At 39.5% G+C, this 18395-nt stretch overlaps 1 protein-coding gene across 2 annotated transcripts in view; it reads left to right on the top strand.

Moving 5' to 3' along the window:
- The first annotated feature begins 1086 nt into the window (after positions 1-1086).
- Positions 1087-18395, top strand: part of capn3b (calpain 3b) — an 18107-nt gene continuing 798 nt past the window's right edge. The window contains exons 1-22 of one of the 2 annotated variants that reach the window (XM_032584579.1): positions 1087-1588; positions 10072-10141; positions 11201-11319; positions 11986-12119; positions 12750-12918; positions 13123-13206; positions 13297-13388; positions 13497-13574; positions 13790-13950; positions 14027-14196; positions 14285-14296; positions 14958-15166; positions 15279-15315; positions 15727-15750; positions 16357-16443; positions 16544-16618; positions 16703-16760; positions 16850-16914; positions 17516-17584; positions 17662-17740; positions 17856-17972; positions 18232-18290. In XM_032584579.1, coding sequence (XP_032440470.1) covers positions 1268-1588; positions 10072-10141; positions 11201-11319; positions 11986-12119; positions 12750-12918; positions 13123-13206; positions 13297-13388; positions 13497-13574; positions 13790-13950; positions 14027-14196; positions 14285-14296; positions 14958-15166; positions 15279-15315; positions 15727-15750; positions 16357-16443; positions 16544-16618; positions 16703-16760; positions 16850-16914; positions 17516-17584; positions 17662-17740; positions 17856-17972; positions 18232-18290 — 2289 coding nt within the window. In that variant the 5' untranslated portion in view covers positions 1087-1267. Of the gene's footprint in view, positions 1589-10071; positions 10142-11200; positions 11320-11985; positions 12120-12749; positions 12919-13122; positions 13207-13296; positions 13389-13496; positions 13575-13789; positions 13951-14026; positions 14197-14284; positions 14297-14957; positions 15167-15278; positions 15316-15726; positions 15751-16356; positions 16444-16540; positions 16619-16702; positions 16761-16849; positions 16915-17515; positions 17585-17661; positions 17741-17855; positions 17973-18231; positions 18291-18395 lie in introns of both variants that reach the window. The other variant, XM_032584578.1, reaches the window with a different exon arrangement.

Below are 18395 nucleotides of genomic sequence, written 5' to 3'. Positions count from 1 at the left end.
AAGCCTTGATCTTTAATGGCCTATAAGAATACAAATGCAGGCCTCTCTTGTTAGAGTTTTATTTGTATTTTATTTAAAAAATATACATATATATTCCTTTCACTGCATCATCACACTCTATATTTTGTGTGTTTTTTAAATAAAATCACCCCCAAAACGCATTGAAATTTGTGGTGTAGCATAAAAAATGGTCTCAAAGTTACAGACATCAACAACAGTAAGGAGAAAACTAAAATTGCGCAACCAAAATAAAATGTAAACTGCTGAAATCTGGCATAAAATAACCGTAATTTGATCAGAAATTCTATGGGGCAGAACATTAATACTAATGAGAGAGACACATATACAGTAATGCAAATTACAGCATCACCATGATGTGGGAAAAGTGTGAAGATTGTATGGTAAACCTTTTGTCTTGATTTCTGTAACTTTCCTTAACTGTTTGGCCACAACTTATTTAGGGTTTTTTGTTTGTTTGTTTTAGATTGTTTAAAAAACAGAAGCTCAAACTGTTTTCTGTGTATGAGATGCTTCAAATGACGACTGTGTAAAAATGCAGATTTTTCTCCAATCTGGCAACCTTGTCCTCAACCGCCCTGTGTTTGTATTTGTTATGGACACTGGCTGAGCGCAAATTCAACCAATCAAAAACAGATAAATCACGATTGGTTGGTTTTCTGCGGCGACAGAAAAAGAAGTAAAATACATTTTATTCCACTAGGGGTCCCTATTTCTACCATTCATTTAATGTAGACTACCTTACCCACTTAGATTATTTTTTCACTGTGGAGAAGACTGATGGCAGCAGATATGTAATTTCAGATATCAAGATGTTAGTGTTTGTTGTAATTTTTATTTATTCTGCAAATATTGCAGAACAAATAAAAATTCTCATCCTATTATTAAAATCTAGCTACAAAACATGGCTTTGTGGGGGAATGTATGATTTTGAATATATATTTAACTACATATTTCATTCCACGCTGTTCATCTGACAGCTACACTGTGAACTTTGGATATTGAGAACCTCTGAGAAGCCTCCTCCCCTTCTTAAAAAGGTTTATATTTAGGTGCAGCTACTCCAGGGGCACTGTTAGTGTGGGAGTGTGCCTCAGAAGCAGTAATAACTCTTGCTTTAGAAAAGAAAGGAACTAAAAGTGATTAGTTTAGGACAACACAGGAAGTGTCTCAGGGTTATTTTGCAACTTCACATGTTGTTTTAGCAAAGAAAAGTGCCCAACTTGCAGTAGTGATACTAGAGGGTTAGATGATGGAGGACGGGAACCATCCAGAGAAGGAACCTGTGGTTGAAAAAACAAAGGTGAAAGTGCTTCGTGACACTGAGGCGTCACTGGAGGCCGATGGCAATGTTGACTACGGGATCACAGGAGCAAACTCCATCTACTCTGCCATTCTCAGCAGAAACGAGGCCGTCAAAGATGCAAAGCGCCTGAAGACCTTTTTGGAGCTGAGGGATAAATATGTGGCAAAGCATATTCTTTTTGAGGATCCTCTCTTCCCTGCAAACGACTCCTCACTTTTTTACAGTCAGAAGCCCGAAATGAAGTTTGAGTGGAAACGTCCCTCAGTGAGTACCCTTCTCGGTTTTTGTCAGATGCTTCAGGATATGTTGCACATAATGGAGTACAGGCTATAAGTTGTTTATAAAAGCTCTCCACAACAAACCCTGTATATCTCAACACCTCCACTGCAGCATATGGGCAAAGCATTTGGTTGATATGTCAGCAATGAGAAGCAAGTGCATACTTGTGGGTTATCACCTTCCAGTCACACTCAGCTGACTAACACTGGAAAATGTAAAGGCAAAGTTACACTTGTATAGTTTTCTGAGACACACGTGAGTTTGAGGTTTGTCTTTGATCACATGTAACCTTTTGTAGCAGGTGTGACAGGAGCATTTGGCAGAAACTAGCATCATTTGAGACACTTACACCGACCCAGAGTACTGGCCAACGTACTGACACAGATCTGCACACTAAAAACAAACATAGACATTGCAGAATCCTTATCTAAGACCCAGGCTTACAGCATTAAATGCCCTTGTAAACTGTGGTTAAAAAAGAAAACATCCAAAACTTAAGGAGCGCTGCAACGGAAGATCAAGTGCACTCACTGTAGTAGAATAATCTTACACTGAAAGGAAATGTTACTGAAGCATTCTTCAGTTTATGCTTTCCTTTTGTATGCTGACCAGAATTTCTGGTTCTTTTTGTTAGTAATCATTGATTTTCTGTTTCCTTGGTGAATAAATATAAATTCACAGAAACAAGGTAAAACAAGCTTTAATTCTCACTGTTAAATCTTGCAAAAAAGAGTATCATCTTGGGATCACAAGTTCTCCATAGCAACCATAAGATGCAAATTAAAGTTAGCATGTGAAGTTCTCTGAACTCTACTGTTACTCACAGTTAAGAGTGGTGGAGGATCTGTGATGCTGTGGGCCTGTTTCTCTTTCAAACATCCTGGGAATGTTGTTAGAATGAAAAGCCTCATGAGTTCTTTAATATAACAACAAATGTTAGATAAAAAACAAAATGTCATGGCTACTTCTAAAACGGGTCATAATTTGTTTTTCTTTTTTCTTTTTTTTTGTGAGAATGAAGATCCAAAACATTGACTAAATGATACAACAGATCCAAAATAAACCTTCATCCCAGTCCGCCCCACACCTGATTCTACAGAAAACCTGCGGAGTGAGCAGAAGAGAAGGATGATTTTTTTTCCTTTAATGAATAAACATAATCAAACTAAATGTTGGATCTTGCATATGAAGTATAAACATGAGGTTCAAAGAAATCATTTTTGAAGACTGGAAGATGAGAAAATTGACGCCAACCTGTCCAGTTTACACAACTATCTGAAGTCAAACCGTGTGCTTCAAGGTCAAACAATCATTTTTGGATAAAAGCAGTTCTCAGCATGGATGTTTGGTAATTTATGTAAAAGAAATGTGTCTCACATTGTCACAGCTGACTTAATTTGGAGTGTGATTTCTGCACCATCACCGATAATTTATGCTGCTTGAGGCATTTGGCTGAGATTAGTGACACATGAATCCCTTCCGCGGGGACAGCAGTGGAGCAAGCTCTAATTTAAGAACATGACTCCAACTTTTAAGATCTCTGTGTTGGAAGCTCATGTGTACAGGATGTCAGAGTTAACCTGATTTAATAAATCTATTCTGCTCTCCTTGTGTGTTTGCCAACACAATTTAGCAGTAAGCTCAACTCCAATGAAATGAACACTTGAGTCCGGATGCAGGTTCTTTACTCCCACTTTATTTTGGTGACCCAAGTACTCGTATGACATGGAGTAAAAGACGGTGATGTCGATGGCATAAACAAAAGGCGGATTGTGATGGATTCACCTCCTCATGTCTGACTGAGCAAAACAATCCCAACAAAATGGCTGACTTCCTGTCCCAGACCCACCTTGACCTTCAAAATAAAAGCCTTACTACTCCAACACAAAAACCAAACTCAGAACCTACTTCACAACAAATTAAAGAGCAGAACACTCCCTGCCTGGTATCTGCCAAGATGCCACATAACAATACTTAAAACATATAGACCTGTTAATCTTCATTCTTTAAAAGCATAACAACTTCTGTAATAGGCCTGAGAAACTTTTTGGCGAGTCCATCCTTGATGACCTTGACCTCAATCCTGCGGACCTTGCCATCGTTGCCTGGGAAAGTGTCAGTCACAAGAGCCATGGGCCAATCATTGCGACATGTACGATCATCCTTCAGCAAAACAACGTCACCCTTTTTAACATTGGGACTTGACTCTTGCCATTTGCTGCGGAGTTGTAGGGTGTGAAGGTATTCGTGTCTCCAACGATGCCAGAATTTGTCGGCCAATCTTTGAACTTGACGCCACTGTTGAGTATACAGATCCTTTTCAGTGAACACCCCTGGAGGAGGTAAAACACTCTGCTTCTGAGTGAGAAGCATTGTTGGGGTAAGTATCTGTGGAACATCTGGATCTGACGAGACAGAAACTAGAGGTCTTGAGTTGATGATGGCTGTCACCTCTGCCATAAGGGTGCACAGGACTTCATGAGACAAGCTGGAGGAGGGAGTACGCATCAACATAGAGTCTAAGATTCTCCTTGCGATTCCAATCATGCGTTCCCACACACCCCCCATGTGTGAAGAGTGAGGTGGATTGAAACGCCACGTACATCCTTGATTGTTTGCATACCTCTGGACTTCTGATTCCGTCACCACTTTGTGGAAATCCAGCTCTCTGCAAGCACCAATGAAATTGGTCCCACAGTCTGAGTGTAGCTGCTTGGAAGGACCACGGATTGCAAAGAACCTTCTTAAAGCGTTGATGAATGAAGAAGTGTCTAAGGAGTCAATGACTTCAATGTGAACTGCACGTGTGCTCATGCAAGTGAACAATACAGCCCAGCGCTTGCTCTGAGCCATGCCTCCTCTTGTGCGCCTAGCTGTCACACTCCAAGGACCAAAAACGTCCAGACCAGTGTAGGTAAAAGGTGGTGAAGTGCTCAGTCGTTCTTGCGGGAGATCTGACATCTTCTGCTTTTCTCTGTTTTTACGCAGCTTTCGGCAGATGACACATGCATGAAGAACAGCACTTATACAACGCTTGCCCCCAACTAACCATATGCCAGCAGCTCGAATGGCGCCTTCAGTGAATGTCCGACCTTGATGCTCAACCTGCTCATGATAGTGTCTGATGAGCAACGTGGACACATGGTGTTTTCCTAAAAGAATGACTGGATGCTTTTCTCTGTCGCTTAAATCAGAAAGTTTAAGCCTTCCTCCAATCCTTAGCAGGCCTTCGGAATCAACAGTTGGATTCAGCTTAGTCAGTGGGCTTCCTTTGGGAAATTCATCTCCCTTTGAGAGAATATCCAGCTCTTCTGAGAAGGAGACTCGCTGCACAGCAAGAATAATTGCTGTTGTGGCTTTCAACAACTCATCAGTGGTAAAAGGTTTTGGACACCAGTGCCAACCACTACATTCTGTTGTCTTTCTTTCCTTCTTGAAGGAATCCTTAACATGAATGAGTGTTGCAACTGCTCTTTGTAAAGACTTCCAAGAAGAGAATTTTGCAAACCTCTGAGGATCCAGTTGGTTGATCTTTTGACTTGTGACACAGCTTGTTACTTGTGGTCGAATTTCCACATCAGAATCTGGATTGATGAGCTCAAAGGTCTCTTGCTGTTCAATGGTCGTCTGTGATTTGCGTAAGAATGCTGGACCTGTGAGCCAGCTGATCTTAGTGATCTTTGAGGCTTGGACTGACCTAGAAGCATGGTCAGCTGGATTATGCTCCGTAGGCACATACTTCCATTGGTTTGGTTCTGTAGACTGGCGGATTCTCTGTATCCTGTTGTGGACATACACATAAAAGCGTTTTGACTGATTATGAATATAACCCAGCACCACTTTACTGTCGCAGTAGAAGGTAACAGCATCGACTTGAATGTCAATCTCTTGAACAATTAGTTCGGCCATTTCCACAGCTAGAACTGCTGCACAGAGTTCTAACCTGGGTATGGTTGGGTCAGTTGGAGGTGCAAGTTTAGCTTTTCCAAAGACAAAACCCACATCTATCTGGCCGTTTTCGTCTGTAGTCTTCAAGTACACTACGGCACCGATTGCTTTGGTCGAAGCGTCTGAAAACACACATAGCTCTTTCCGATTGGCATTTGAGCAAGAAGTAGTATAAGCTCGAGGAATGTGAAGATGTTGCAATTGCTGTAGCGAATCCCTCCATGTCTCCCAAACCTCAGCTTTGTCTTGAGGGAGTGGGCTGTCCCATTCCGTTCCATCCATGGTGAAGTCCCTCAGCAACGACTTGCCTTGAATGCTTATAGGAGCAACAAAGCCGAGAGGATCGAAGAGACTATTTATGGTGGAAAGGACACCACGTCTGGTAAATGGTTGGTCACTGATAGATACTTGGAAGGTGAATACATCCCTTTTGACATCCCAACTCAATCCAAGGCTTCGCTGTGTGGGTACTACGTCTGTATCCAAGCAGAGGTCTTTAATGCCCTTAGCATGATCTTCAGTTGGAAAGGCTCTTAAGACTTGGATGCTGTTGGTTGTGATCTTGTGAAGTCTTAAGTTTGACTCTGAAAGAGATGCTTGGGCTTTCTGTAACAGAGAAATTGCCTCTTCTTCTGTTGATGTGGAAACAAGGCCGTCGTCAACGTAGAACTCCCGCTCTACGAAGCGTTTGGTTTCTGGCCCGTACTGTTGCTCTCCCTTTATTGCAGCTCTCCTGAGACAATATGTTGCCACAGCTGGAGAAGGGCTGTTTCCAAATACATGAACCCTCATCCTGTACTCGATGATGTCCTTACTAGAGTCATTATCTCGATACCAAAGGAAGCGCAAATAGTCTCGGTGATCTTCTTTTACGACAAAACAATGAAACATCTGTTCTATGTCGGCCATGACTGCTACTCGTTCCCTTCTGAAACGAATGAGAACTCCCAATAGACTGTTATTCAAGTCTGGTCCGCTGAGCAGCACATTGTTTAGGGAGATGCCATTGTATTGAGCACTTGAGTCAAAGACAACCCTGATTTGGTCAGGTTTCCTCGGATGATAGACTCCAAACATCGGCAAGTACCAGCACTCTTTTCCTTTTGGTAGTGGGGATGCTGGCTCTGCGTGATTGTTGTCGAATATCTTTTGCATAAAGGCAAAAAACTGGTCTCTCATTTTTGGCTTACGCTCTAATGTGCGCTGAAGTGAAGAGAGGCGATTCATAGCTTGTTCACGATTGTTAGGCAACGGCGGCCTAGGTGACTTGAATGGAAGTGGGGCCACCCAACTGTTGGAGTCGTCCTGAAAAACCTCATTGTCCATTATTTGCAGAAACTGTTTGTCTTCTATTGAGAAAGCCCGCTTATTATCATCTGCTGTTCTCTTAAAGACTGTGAAGCCGAGTGAGTCATGATCCACCACAGCAGTGTGGTAACTGTGAGATAGTCCATTTACTGGACTGAAGTTGACCGTTTGCTTGAGATAGATGTGTTTCTCACAGGGTCTGAACAGTGAGGGTCTTCCATCTTCTAGAATGTTTGTCTTGCAGTTATGGACAATAGGCTTATGGACCTTTCCCAAACACACATCACCCATTAACACCCATCCGAGGTCAAGCTTTTGTGCAAAAGGAGCATTGCCTGGACTATTGATCTGCTGTCTCACCTTGTGAACCCGGAGAATGTCCCTACCAAGGAGGAGAAGAATCTGTGCGTCATTATCCAATGGCGGAATTTCACTGACAAGGCTCTTTAGGTGCAGATGATGAAATGCAGCCTCTGGCGTTGGTATTTCATCACGATTGTCTGGTAAATCATCACATTCGATCAGTGTTGGGAGTGGAAAATTAGTTCCGTCATTCACTGCCTCAATTTGGTAGCCATTTGCTCTCCTGCCAGAGGTTGACACTAAGCCAGCGCAAGTCTTCAGGGTGTAGGGATATGAGTCTGCTTTGATTTTAAATAAGTTGAAAAACTCTGACCTGGCCAGAGATTTGTTGCTCTGGTCGTCAATCATAGCATACATTTTGATAGCTTGTTGTGGTTGTTCTACTGGGTAAACCTTGACTAGACAGATTTTTGAACAGGATTTTGAAGTGAAGCGGTCGCCACAAACTTCAGTGCACAAAGGATTTACAACTGGTGCTGGTATAGTGTCCTCCTTTTCAGGCTCCCCGCCGTCATCTATCACAGGCTTGATGGACCAGTGGGGTGGACCAGGGTGAAGAGCTGCGATGTGCTTGTCACTGTCGCATTCATCACATTTCAGTGTGACTTTGCAGTCACGAGCGAGATGAGTAGTGGACGAGCAGCATTTAAAGCAGATTCCTTGATCCTTAATGTAAGCCTTGCGTTCTTCTATGGTTTTTAGCCTGAAGCCACGACACTTCTTCAATGGGTGAGGTTTGTTATGGATGGGGCAATGCTTGGCCACATCACCTTTAAGTGGTACTTTGTTTTGTATAACTCCAGAAGAGACTTTAGTCTTGTGCACTGAAACTGGGGTTCTGAAATTAATGTGACGTGAGATTGGATTTTCTGTCACAGAACTGCTTCCAGAAAGGGCAAAGCTAGGATCGTTTCTAGTTTTTGCTTGGTAGCAAATGAAGGAGGTGAAAAAGGAGAAGGGTGGATAACCAACCTTGTAGTCCTCTTTATACTTTGACCCCTGAGTGATCCATTTTTCTTGCAGGTTGTATGGCAACTTTTCCAGAATGGGTTTGATGCCGCGAGCTGTGTCCAAGAATGCCAAGCCGGGCAGGTAGCCATCCTCTTTTGCTGAGAGTAGCTCCATCAGCAGATCCCCGAGCTCTCTTAACTTACGATTATCTTTGTTTGTTATTTTAGAAAAGTTATCTAACTTCTTGAAAAGAGCACTTTCTATGACTTCTGGAGCACCATAATATTCATCCAGCCTGTCCCAGGTCATTTTTAGTGCAATGTTTGGGTTGTCAATATGAACAGCTCTTAAGCGTTTGACATATCCAGAAGACTCCTTACCAAGCCATTTTGAGATTAAATCCAACTGTTCACTGGCAGTGAGATCCAAATCTTTGATAGTGTTTGAGAAAGAAGATTTCCATGCCCTGTAGGACTCTGGACAATCATCAAAGTGTGTTAAACCAGTGCTCACAAGCTCTTTGCGTGCCAAATACTTTGCCATGTTCATCATTACTGAAGACTCTGGCGGGTTCGTGTGAGAAGTGTCAGAGTACTGTGGAAAAGCTAACTTGGTATTTGGCCGAAGTATATTGGACTTTGGTTCTTGTAACTGTACCTCACTTTGAACTGGGAAGCCATCCTCTCTAGTTAGCTGAGCTGGTGTAGTCCAGATGTGAGCGGTCCGATATGGGTTAGATGCTTCTGAACTTGGTTGTGGCTGAAATGGTGGAGGCCAGCAGTCTTTCACAATATACTCCTCTTTATTGATGTTCTTGGTTGGTGGTTGTGGGTTGTTTTCAATGGGATACTCTGATATCGACGACATGTTGACAGATTCAGTGCGTTGGTTAAGCTGCATAGATTGGTCTTTGATGTAGTCACTTACACGTTCATGTGTATTCTGGACCACGTTGGGAAGGCTTTTCCAACTACGGTGTTCTTCATTCTCTAAATCTGCTGCTGCTTCCAAAACTTCGGCTTGGGCAATAGCAGCTGCAGCTTCTTTTTCAAGATTAAGAGCTTCAAGGTTGGCTTCTAGTCTAGCTTTGTCAACTTTAATGCTGATCTCTCTCTGTGCGTATGAGACACGTGCACGAGCTGCTTCAGCTTTAGCCCGAGCATGTGCTGCTGCAGCACCGACTGATGACGTACTTGAGCGGTTTGAACTGGAACAACCACTTTTACTGCTTTTAATCGACGCCCCATCTTTAAAAGGCTTTATGTCTTTTGGTCTTGCTCCTTTGAGGTGTGCTTCCTCCATATTTTTCAACGTAGCCGCTTTAATGCTGTTCAGCCAACTGCACACCGTCTTTTACTATTCTGCTCTCCTTGTGTGTTTGCCAACACAATTTAGCAGTAAGCTCAACTCCAATGAAATGAACACTTGAGTCCGGATGCAGGTTCTTTACTCCCACTTTATTTTGGTGACCCAAGTACTCGTATGACATGGAGTAAAAGACGGTGATGTCGATGGCATAAACAAAAGGCGGATTGTGATGGATTCACCTCCTCATGTCTGACTGAGCAAAACAATCCCAACAAAATGGCTGACTTCCTGTCCCAGACCCACCTTGACCTTCAAAATAAAAGCCTTACTACTCCAACACAAAAACCAAACTCAGAACCTACTTCACAACAAATTAAAGAGCAGAACAAAATCCCTTGTTTACTTTTGCATTTTCTTACCTTTAAAGGCACCTTAAAGTGGTTTAAAAGGACAATTTTGAATCACAATTGTTGGCAAAATCAATAAATTTAATATATTACATTGTTAAAGTTTGGCTTTTCACAGCATTTCAGTTAAATCTAAGTTGACGTTTGATAGTTGTATGTAACATTTTTTTTTTTGCCTTCCAGGAAATCTGTGAAGATCCCCAGTTTATCGTCGATGGAGCCAACAGAACCGACATCTGCCAAGGAACTCTGGGTAATTTTTAAGCTGGTCCTGCTTTTACAGGCAACGTTGCATTAGCTTACTGCTTTTCAAAACTGTAGCATAACCCCAGTCCAGAGCAGTATAGAAAATTATATAATCATAAAATATTTTAGATTTAAGATGCAAAAAAAAATTATTTCTAAAAATGCAAAAAAATATATTTTTGATTTATTATATTATAAATAAATGTTCATAAATTTTCCATATTTCCAGCTTTTGTGGCTTATTGAGGTACTGGAAACCCATAAATAAACACACATTAATATAATAAAGAGGTCAGTTTCCTTGTTTTTTTTTGTCTCTAACCAATTTTGTGTCAGCGTTTTAAATTATGATTATTATTACTGGGCATGGGTAAAGTAGCAAACAAACTTCTACATTTTTAAAAGTTACTTTCACAAACATAATATCAAAGTTGCTTTGAGAGTGGGATAATTCAGTTCGGTTTTGAGAAGACTTGGTGTTTAAGAATGGTTGCACAGGTTGAAAAGCAGCAAAATGTCCCTTTACAACAATTCGTAAAGGAGGCAAATGTTGTGAAGCTTCTGATCTCGTCACCATCAAAAGGTTGATTTTATACAGACAAAATGACCCATCTACAACTAATGTTTTATTTATGCATAATTTATAATACATGTATTTACTTATAAGTTTACATTACGTTATTAGTAACAAAAAAACATGTCTTTTTCTATAATTTGTGGGTCAATAGTGGCTTTTTTAACAATAGACAGTGTGTTCATAGCAGATAAATTTAACATTTTAAACATTTTGTCTGACTTGGATGAAAACGCAAAGTTAGACAAAATATTCTCTTACTAAATTGCATTTCTAAGCAAATTTTATTTATTTCTGATCTACTCATTTTATTTGTACTTCTATTTAAAGAGTAATTGCAGCTGGCGCTCAAGTGAAAGATGTTTGAGGACTTAAACACATGGAGCAACTTTCATTGTAACTATTGATGAACACCTGCTGCAATGTGGCTCGAAGTCAAATGTTTGCTTGGAATAAACCCACAGCCCTCATAGATCATAAATCTGTTGGCAGGGGACTGCTGGCTGCTCGCCGCCATTGCCTGTCTGACTCTGAACGAGAAGCTGCTGTACAGAGTGATTCCTCCAGAACAGAGCTTCACTGAAAATTACGCCGGAATCTTCCACTTTCAGGTTTCATATCAGTGTTGATGCAATGTGGAGCTGAAAATGAAAGTTTGTGGTACTGCTGTTAAATACTGTCACCTTCCTAAAATAATGGCCTATGTCAATGTTTGTACAGATGTGGACAAATACTGTTATTTTTATCTGTAATACGCAGCATTTTTGGAGAAAACTGAATACGGTACATAAGCACAAACACCTCATACTATCAAGCATGGTGGTGAAAGAGTATTATTCTGGAAAAACGGCACTAGTTAGTGTCAGTGGTAATGTTTTAAAATGCAAGGACCTCAAATTCAGTGACCTGATAAACTAAATTTACATAAAATTTGTGCTTAGAAAGAACAGACTCATAAAACACAATGTATGAAAGTTTATGATTTCATACATACCTATGTAAATACTATGATGATATACCATAGATTACATGTTATTTTATCTAATTTTCATAAGTCACTGTAAAAGAAAAAATTGTGCTGAGGATACTGATTAGAGAGTCCCATAACTCCATGCAAATGTAATTCTTGATTCAATTTCTTAAGGAAACATTTTTAAATACACTATAGAGATATTTACTGGCAGTTTTAAGTGATGGTGTTTAAATATACTCTCACATAAAGGTGGTCGGATTTCATCTTTGCCTGGTGATGGATTTCACATTTTTCTTTCACTTAGTTCTGGCGTTATGGCGAATGGATTGATGTGGTTGTGGATGACCGCATCCCCACCTGCGACAACCAGCTGGTTTTCACCAAATCTTTCAGAAAGAATGAATTCTGGAGCGCTCTGTTGGAAAAAGCTTATGCCAAGTAAGGAGCGTCTGTCTACGAGGTTCAGCCACGACCTTCTTGTTTAAAAGCATATTTATAATATATTATCTTATATTATATAAGATAATATATAATATATATTATATATTATCTTATATTCCGCAAATGTGAAGTTTGTAATAGTCACATCAATCTATATGAATGATGTTTCCACAGAAAATAATAATATCAAAGACAATCTAAACATAGTTTTAAGTTAATACAAGCCACTTTAACATTTAGTAGCAACATCAAAGTATCTCCAGTTTCACATAACAATCAGTGCAAGGTGTTCTGTTTTGTGCTTCATCCAGGAGACAAGAAAACTCATCACACTTTTGGAAGAAAAACACCTGATTAGTGCCACAGAGACTATGTGTATATATATTATCTTATATACATAAGATAATATATATATATTATCTTATCTGGGGATAAGATGCAAACGTATGTCATAAAAAGCTTTTATGAAGGAAAGCAGGAAACCAAATGTCTAATCAAGATGTACACATTTTGGCATGTAACCACGAAACTTCTCATGTTTCCTGAGTTGGCTGCAGAAGCTGTGATAAAAGCCTTTGAGATCAGACACCTCAGCAATGCTCCGGGAATGATTGACCTCTCTCTCAGGTTGCATGGATCTTATGAGGCACTGAAAGGGGGAAACACGTTGGAAGCCATGGAGGATTTCACAGGTGGAGTCACTGAGTTTTTTGAGCTGTCCGAGGCACCTGCTGATCTCTTCACCATCATGAGGAAGGCGCTGGAGAGGGGCTCGCTGATGGGCAGCTCCATAGATGTAAGTGTTGGACAAAACACTCAATTTTTACTGCAAAAAGCAGTAAAAGAAATGCAGTAAAGATGTCTTTCTCCCTAAAGAAGCAAAAAGTGGGCCTTCTGTCAGCTGAAGAACATTTCACAATTGGTCTAAATCACTTTGACCTGCCCTGTTGCAAATAAACTTTACTAAAAAAGTACATCTTTGTTTTGATATGTCTGCCAGGTTTCCTCCGCCAATGAAATAGAGACCCGGACTGACCACGGGCTGGTCAGGGGTCACGCCTACTCCATCATCGGCCTGGAAGAGGTGCAACAGAAATTTCATTTGAATGCAGACTTATACGTCCTGGCAGTAGAAGACGTTTTTAATGTGAAATTGGATGTGGTGTCTTCTCAGTGTGACGAAGTCTCAAAGGACTCCAGAATCCGCCTGATTCGTCTACGTAATCCCTGGGGATTTGTGCTTTGGAAGGGTCGCTGGAGTGCCAAGTAAGTTGTAAAACTGCTTCTGTAAACTAATTTAAAATCAAGTATGAAAGAATAATTGCACATTAAATATGTAAAGTCTACTGATTGTTCTGCTGATATTTTTCATAGGTCAGATGAGTGGTCAACTATTTCTACTGCAGACAGGGAGAATCTGAAAAAACAGACGGTGGAGACAAGTGAGTTCTGGTGAGTGAAAATGCTGTAGCTGCATCGTTATCACAGCCTTTCCTCTTTAAATGCAACCACAACACCTGAAAGGCTGGATTTGTTGGTTTGATCCTTCAACGTAATGTTTCTTCACAATTATTACAATGAAGGTCAGAGCAGAAATTGCTCTCATCTTATTATAATGTGACTAAGCTCTCCTTACAAGCTTTCTTTTTGGTCTTTTTTTTTACCAGGATGTCCTTTGATGAGTTCAAGAAGACTTTCACCAAACTTGAGATGTGTAACCTCACCCCCGACGGTCTGCAGGATGACGTACGGATGACCTGGACGGTTTCGGTCAATGAAGGTCGCTGGGTGAGAGGCAGCTCTGCTGGTGGCTGCAGGAACTTCCCAGGTTTGCCCTTTCAATGAACAAATTTTTCATTAAACTTAAAAAAAAAATCTAGTTTAATATCATAAATTCTCTATAGACACATTTTGGACAAACCCTCAGTATCGGCTTCAGCTGTATGAGGAGGACGACGACCCAGAGGACGGGCAGGTGGTCTGCACTGTTGTTGTAGCCTTGATGCAAAAGGGTCGGAGGATGCAGCGCCATAAAGGAGCAAAATTCCTTACCGTTGGATTTTCTATCTACAAGGTTGTGTTTACATGACATATTTATTCTCAACATCAATTGAAAACACTAAAAACTCTGTTTCAAGTCTAATTTTTGTTTTGTTCTGCAGGTGCCAGAGAAGGTACAGTATACCCGTCTTCAAGAATGATCCGATCAGGACTTTCTCCAAGGTTACATGTGTTGACTGAAGTATGAGAGGAGAACCAGTAGTGGTCAAACATACACTGCATAGACCTTAAAAATGAACCCATGGCAATTTTAATTTTTTATGTTTTAGCCCTTAGAAAAATATTTGCAAACTTTCTTATGATGGCTTGTCAAACCTTAACCGTAACTCCAGCAAATAAACATGTAAATTTATTAGCAAACCCATAGATTACCAATGTAATTTATAAGAAAAAAAACAAAAAACAAGTTAAGATATTTCTTATCCACTGTTGCCAATTGCAGTTGAGCTGGAATGTCAGACAGGTCAAGTTTAATCACTTTTTAAAAATAATTTATATTATTCATAACCTTAAAAGTTAACTTAAAGTAAACTTAAAACTTAATAGAAAAGGAAAAATGAGGGATTTGAAATAACTAATGCATCATCAGCATAAGTTCAACGTGACCACTACCAATTTTACCAGTTTTTTATAACATTTTTGCTAATGCTTGTGGGTATTAGAGTATTTTCTCTCATTTCAATATTATATACCTTCAAATTTATTATTATTTTTTATTGTTACAACCTTTGATGCAGAGTTCAGTCACATCTCAGGATTCTTTAAAATGTGCAGATGCAAGGCCAGAATCAACATCTGCAGAAGGACTTCTTCCTCTACACAGCCTCCACAGCTAAATGCAAGAGTTACATCAACCTGCGGGAGGTGTCGGAGCGCTTCCGGCTGCCTCCGGGAGAGTATGCCATCATCCCCACGACCTTTGAACCCCATGAGGAGGGAGAGTTCATCCTCAGGGTCTTCTCTGAGAAGCAGAGCACATCTGAGTAAGTATCCCTGATGCTCCAGTTATTCTGAGGTCCAAAGTTAGGGATTCAAGTTGAAAAAGTGAATAAGAATGAATGTTGGTAATTAATGTCTGTGTTTTTCTTTCCATAGGGAAGTAGGAAGCACCATTCAAACTGGTCAAATAGAGGTTTGCACACTACAATAGATTCATAGTGGCTCATGTTGTAGCAGCTGAATTTGTTTTACATGTGTAAGAATCTATTTTATTAACTTTTCCAGTTTTTGAGAGTTTGAAGGTTTAGAGATAGGTGACGGTTAAATGTTAAGGCCAATGGTTTTAGTAAAATTCAGGACTGTTTTACTGCACTGGGACTGAAAATATGCTGCTAAACCTGTATCAGAAATGAATAATATAGACAAACTGTATAATTAAAAACTAACCCAATAATAATAAATTGAGACATTTCTAGAATAGAATGAAATTTAACTGTTAGCTGTATCTTACATTTATCATTGCTATTCATTTTCTTGCCATTAATTCATGTGTTTTCAAATCTATTTATCGATTTTTTTTTCTCTGTTCCTCCTTGTCCTTCAGCAAGAGAAGAAAAAGAAAAAGAAGGTAATAACAGAATAAAGCTGAAATTCCTGGATTTTGAGCTAAATTTATTCTTAACATGCATGTCTGTGAAAAAGTAGCCCCCACCCTACTTCAGATCTTTTACTTTAATTTTGCTTAAATGTTTTGTCATCAAAGAAATGTTAATTTTAGACAAAGATAACTTAAGACACACATAAAATGCAAATGACCATCAGTTTGTGACTGTTCACTTGCATTATTCAGCAAGATAAGGAATTAAAGCCCTCCAAAACAAGTCCACCTCTGAACAGCTCAAACAATGGCGCGCAGTCAAATTTCCTGACTTGAAACTGATTGAGAAGCTTTAAAAATGCTTTACTCCAACTATTAATTAGAGTAATGCTTTAATTAAAGCATTTTTACTCTATTTAGTAGAGTTAAAGTGCTCTATTAGTTAGAGTAATAACTCACTGTTGGTCAGTGTGAGATGTTAGCACTGCAATGAAAACTGAATTTATTTCAAGGTTTTCAGACATCTTTTTTCCAGAGGTGCCAGTATTTATTTAGGTCACTATTGTTATATTATGCAATTAACTCTTTTGTATTTTTTCATGTCCTCTTTCATATTGGGGGGGTCACACACGCCAGCCTATTGTGTTTGTATCAGACAGAGCTCACGCCAACAAAGAAATTGAGCACGACGGCATTCAGGGGGAAAAGAGGAAGAGACCAAAGGTAATAAACTTTAATGCTTTAATGCATCTAAGTGTGCAAAGGAAGTATACTTTAAAAAAAATGCTTGTGAATTATTTTCTTCTCATCCATTTGCTAGCAGAAACAGCTGCAAGCCGAGGAAGAGACTGAGGAAGAGAAAAAGTTCAGAGCCATTTACAAACAGATTGCAGGCGAGGTGTGTATGCAGGAATGAGGCAGATTTACAGAAACTATCATGTCTTGGCTGTTTAATCAGGCAAATATCTCCTCCCTCCCCTAGGACATGGAGATCAGTGCAAACGAACTCAAGACGGTCATGAAGAACGTTCTTTCTAAACGTAAAGAGCTACAATTTGTTTACAGCACCATGTAAAGTTTTTATATTCTGATCTTTGCTTTTTGTTTGTTTTTTTTAATGATTTTATAGATAGTGAGATAAAGACAGAAGGCTTCAGTCTTGAGACGTGTCGAAGCATGATCGCCTTAATGGATGTATCCTTTAAAATGCTAAAAGCAAAAAGTTGTAAAAAACATGGAGGGTGTTTCCCTGCTGACTCGTGGATTCACAATGAATGAATTCTCTATTTTAATAAAGTTTTTGGGGAAATGTGGCACGACTGGTCAGAAGGTTGAACAAGAACAAGATTTCGCAACATGATAGCACTTCCAAGAATGGCTCAAAAACAGGAAACTGTTATGAAAGACGGATTTTTGTCCTTTAATAATTTCGGTCAGAGAGAAGTTATTTTCATAAGCTCTGTTTTGTGAAATAATAAATGACTGTGCATTATTATTGTACTAATTTCAGGACTTTCGTTGGTTCAGTGTGTTTTAAACAACATAAATTACTGGAAGAAACAGATAAAAATCTATTTTAAGCACTTGACTTATTGAAACGCTAAGAACCGAACCTTTTAAGTACTTTTTGCATTTTACTTCTATAGAAACTTTTTTTCTTTAAAGAAATTGACTATGGATTGTTTCAGCATCTCAGCATTACTAAAATTATTTCTAAAAATGGTCTTCCATTTCCTTCATTAGAAACAATAACTAGGTTTGTGAACTTATTTTTCTGTGACCAACTATTTCTCAGACTGATGGATCGGGCAAACTGAATCTCCAGGAATTCAAACACTTGTGGAAAAAGATAAAGGCATGGCAGGTAGGACACATTCAGCTCTGGTTTAATGTCTGGTGATGCTGACGGTTTTTGGTCCAAATATCTTCTTTTTTTTTCAGCTCATCTTCAAACAGTACAATCAAAACAAGTCCTGCTCCATCAGCAGCTTTGAGATGAGGAACGCTGTCAATGATGCAGGTGGAGAAGAAACCATTTAATCAGTTATAGATACTGATAATTGGTCTACATTCTAACTGATTTCAAACTTAAGTTGTATGTCACTGGGCTTAAAAAAATGTATCCGTCTCTGCAGGGTTTCACCTCAACAAACAGTTGTACGACATCATAGCCATGCGATACGCAGACGAACACCTCAACATTGACTTTGACAGCTACATCTGCTGTTTTGTGAGACTAGAGGGAATGTTCAGTGAGTAAAAATATTTCAACACTTAGTTTTTCTTTCTACAGACACCAAAAGAAATAGAAAATCACTTTTTGCCTTTTCACTAAGGAAAAAAAGTGAAAAATAACCAAATGACAAGAATCAATCTTTTTCATATTCCACATAGGGAGTCAAAGGTCGCACTAATGGCATAAACTAGATCAGAATAAGTTGCAGGAATCACAGCATGAGTTGAAAGATGATAAAAAGAAATCTGATTTGGCGTTATCTGTTTGTTTTTCAGGGGCCTTTAATGCCTTCGATAAAGACGGAGATGGAATAATTAAACTAAATGTCCTGGAGGTAAGTTGCTTTGTTTATTTCTCTGGTTTATGTTGCGTTTTGTGTTTCACCTCTTTAAAACTTAAATCTGCATTTTGTAGAAATCAGTGAGATTTTCTTTTGGCT

This window comes from Xiphophorus hellerii, chromosome 15 (genome assembly GCF_003331165.1).
Source record: "Xiphophorus hellerii strain 12219 chromosome 15, Xiphophorus_hellerii-4.1, whole genome shotgun sequence".
NCBI lineage: Eukaryota > Metazoa > Chordata > Actinopteri > Cyprinodontiformes > Poeciliidae > Xiphophorus > Xiphophorus hellerii.
Note: the sequence above shows the minus strand (reverse complement) of the source record. Positions and strands in the feature narration are given on the sequence as shown.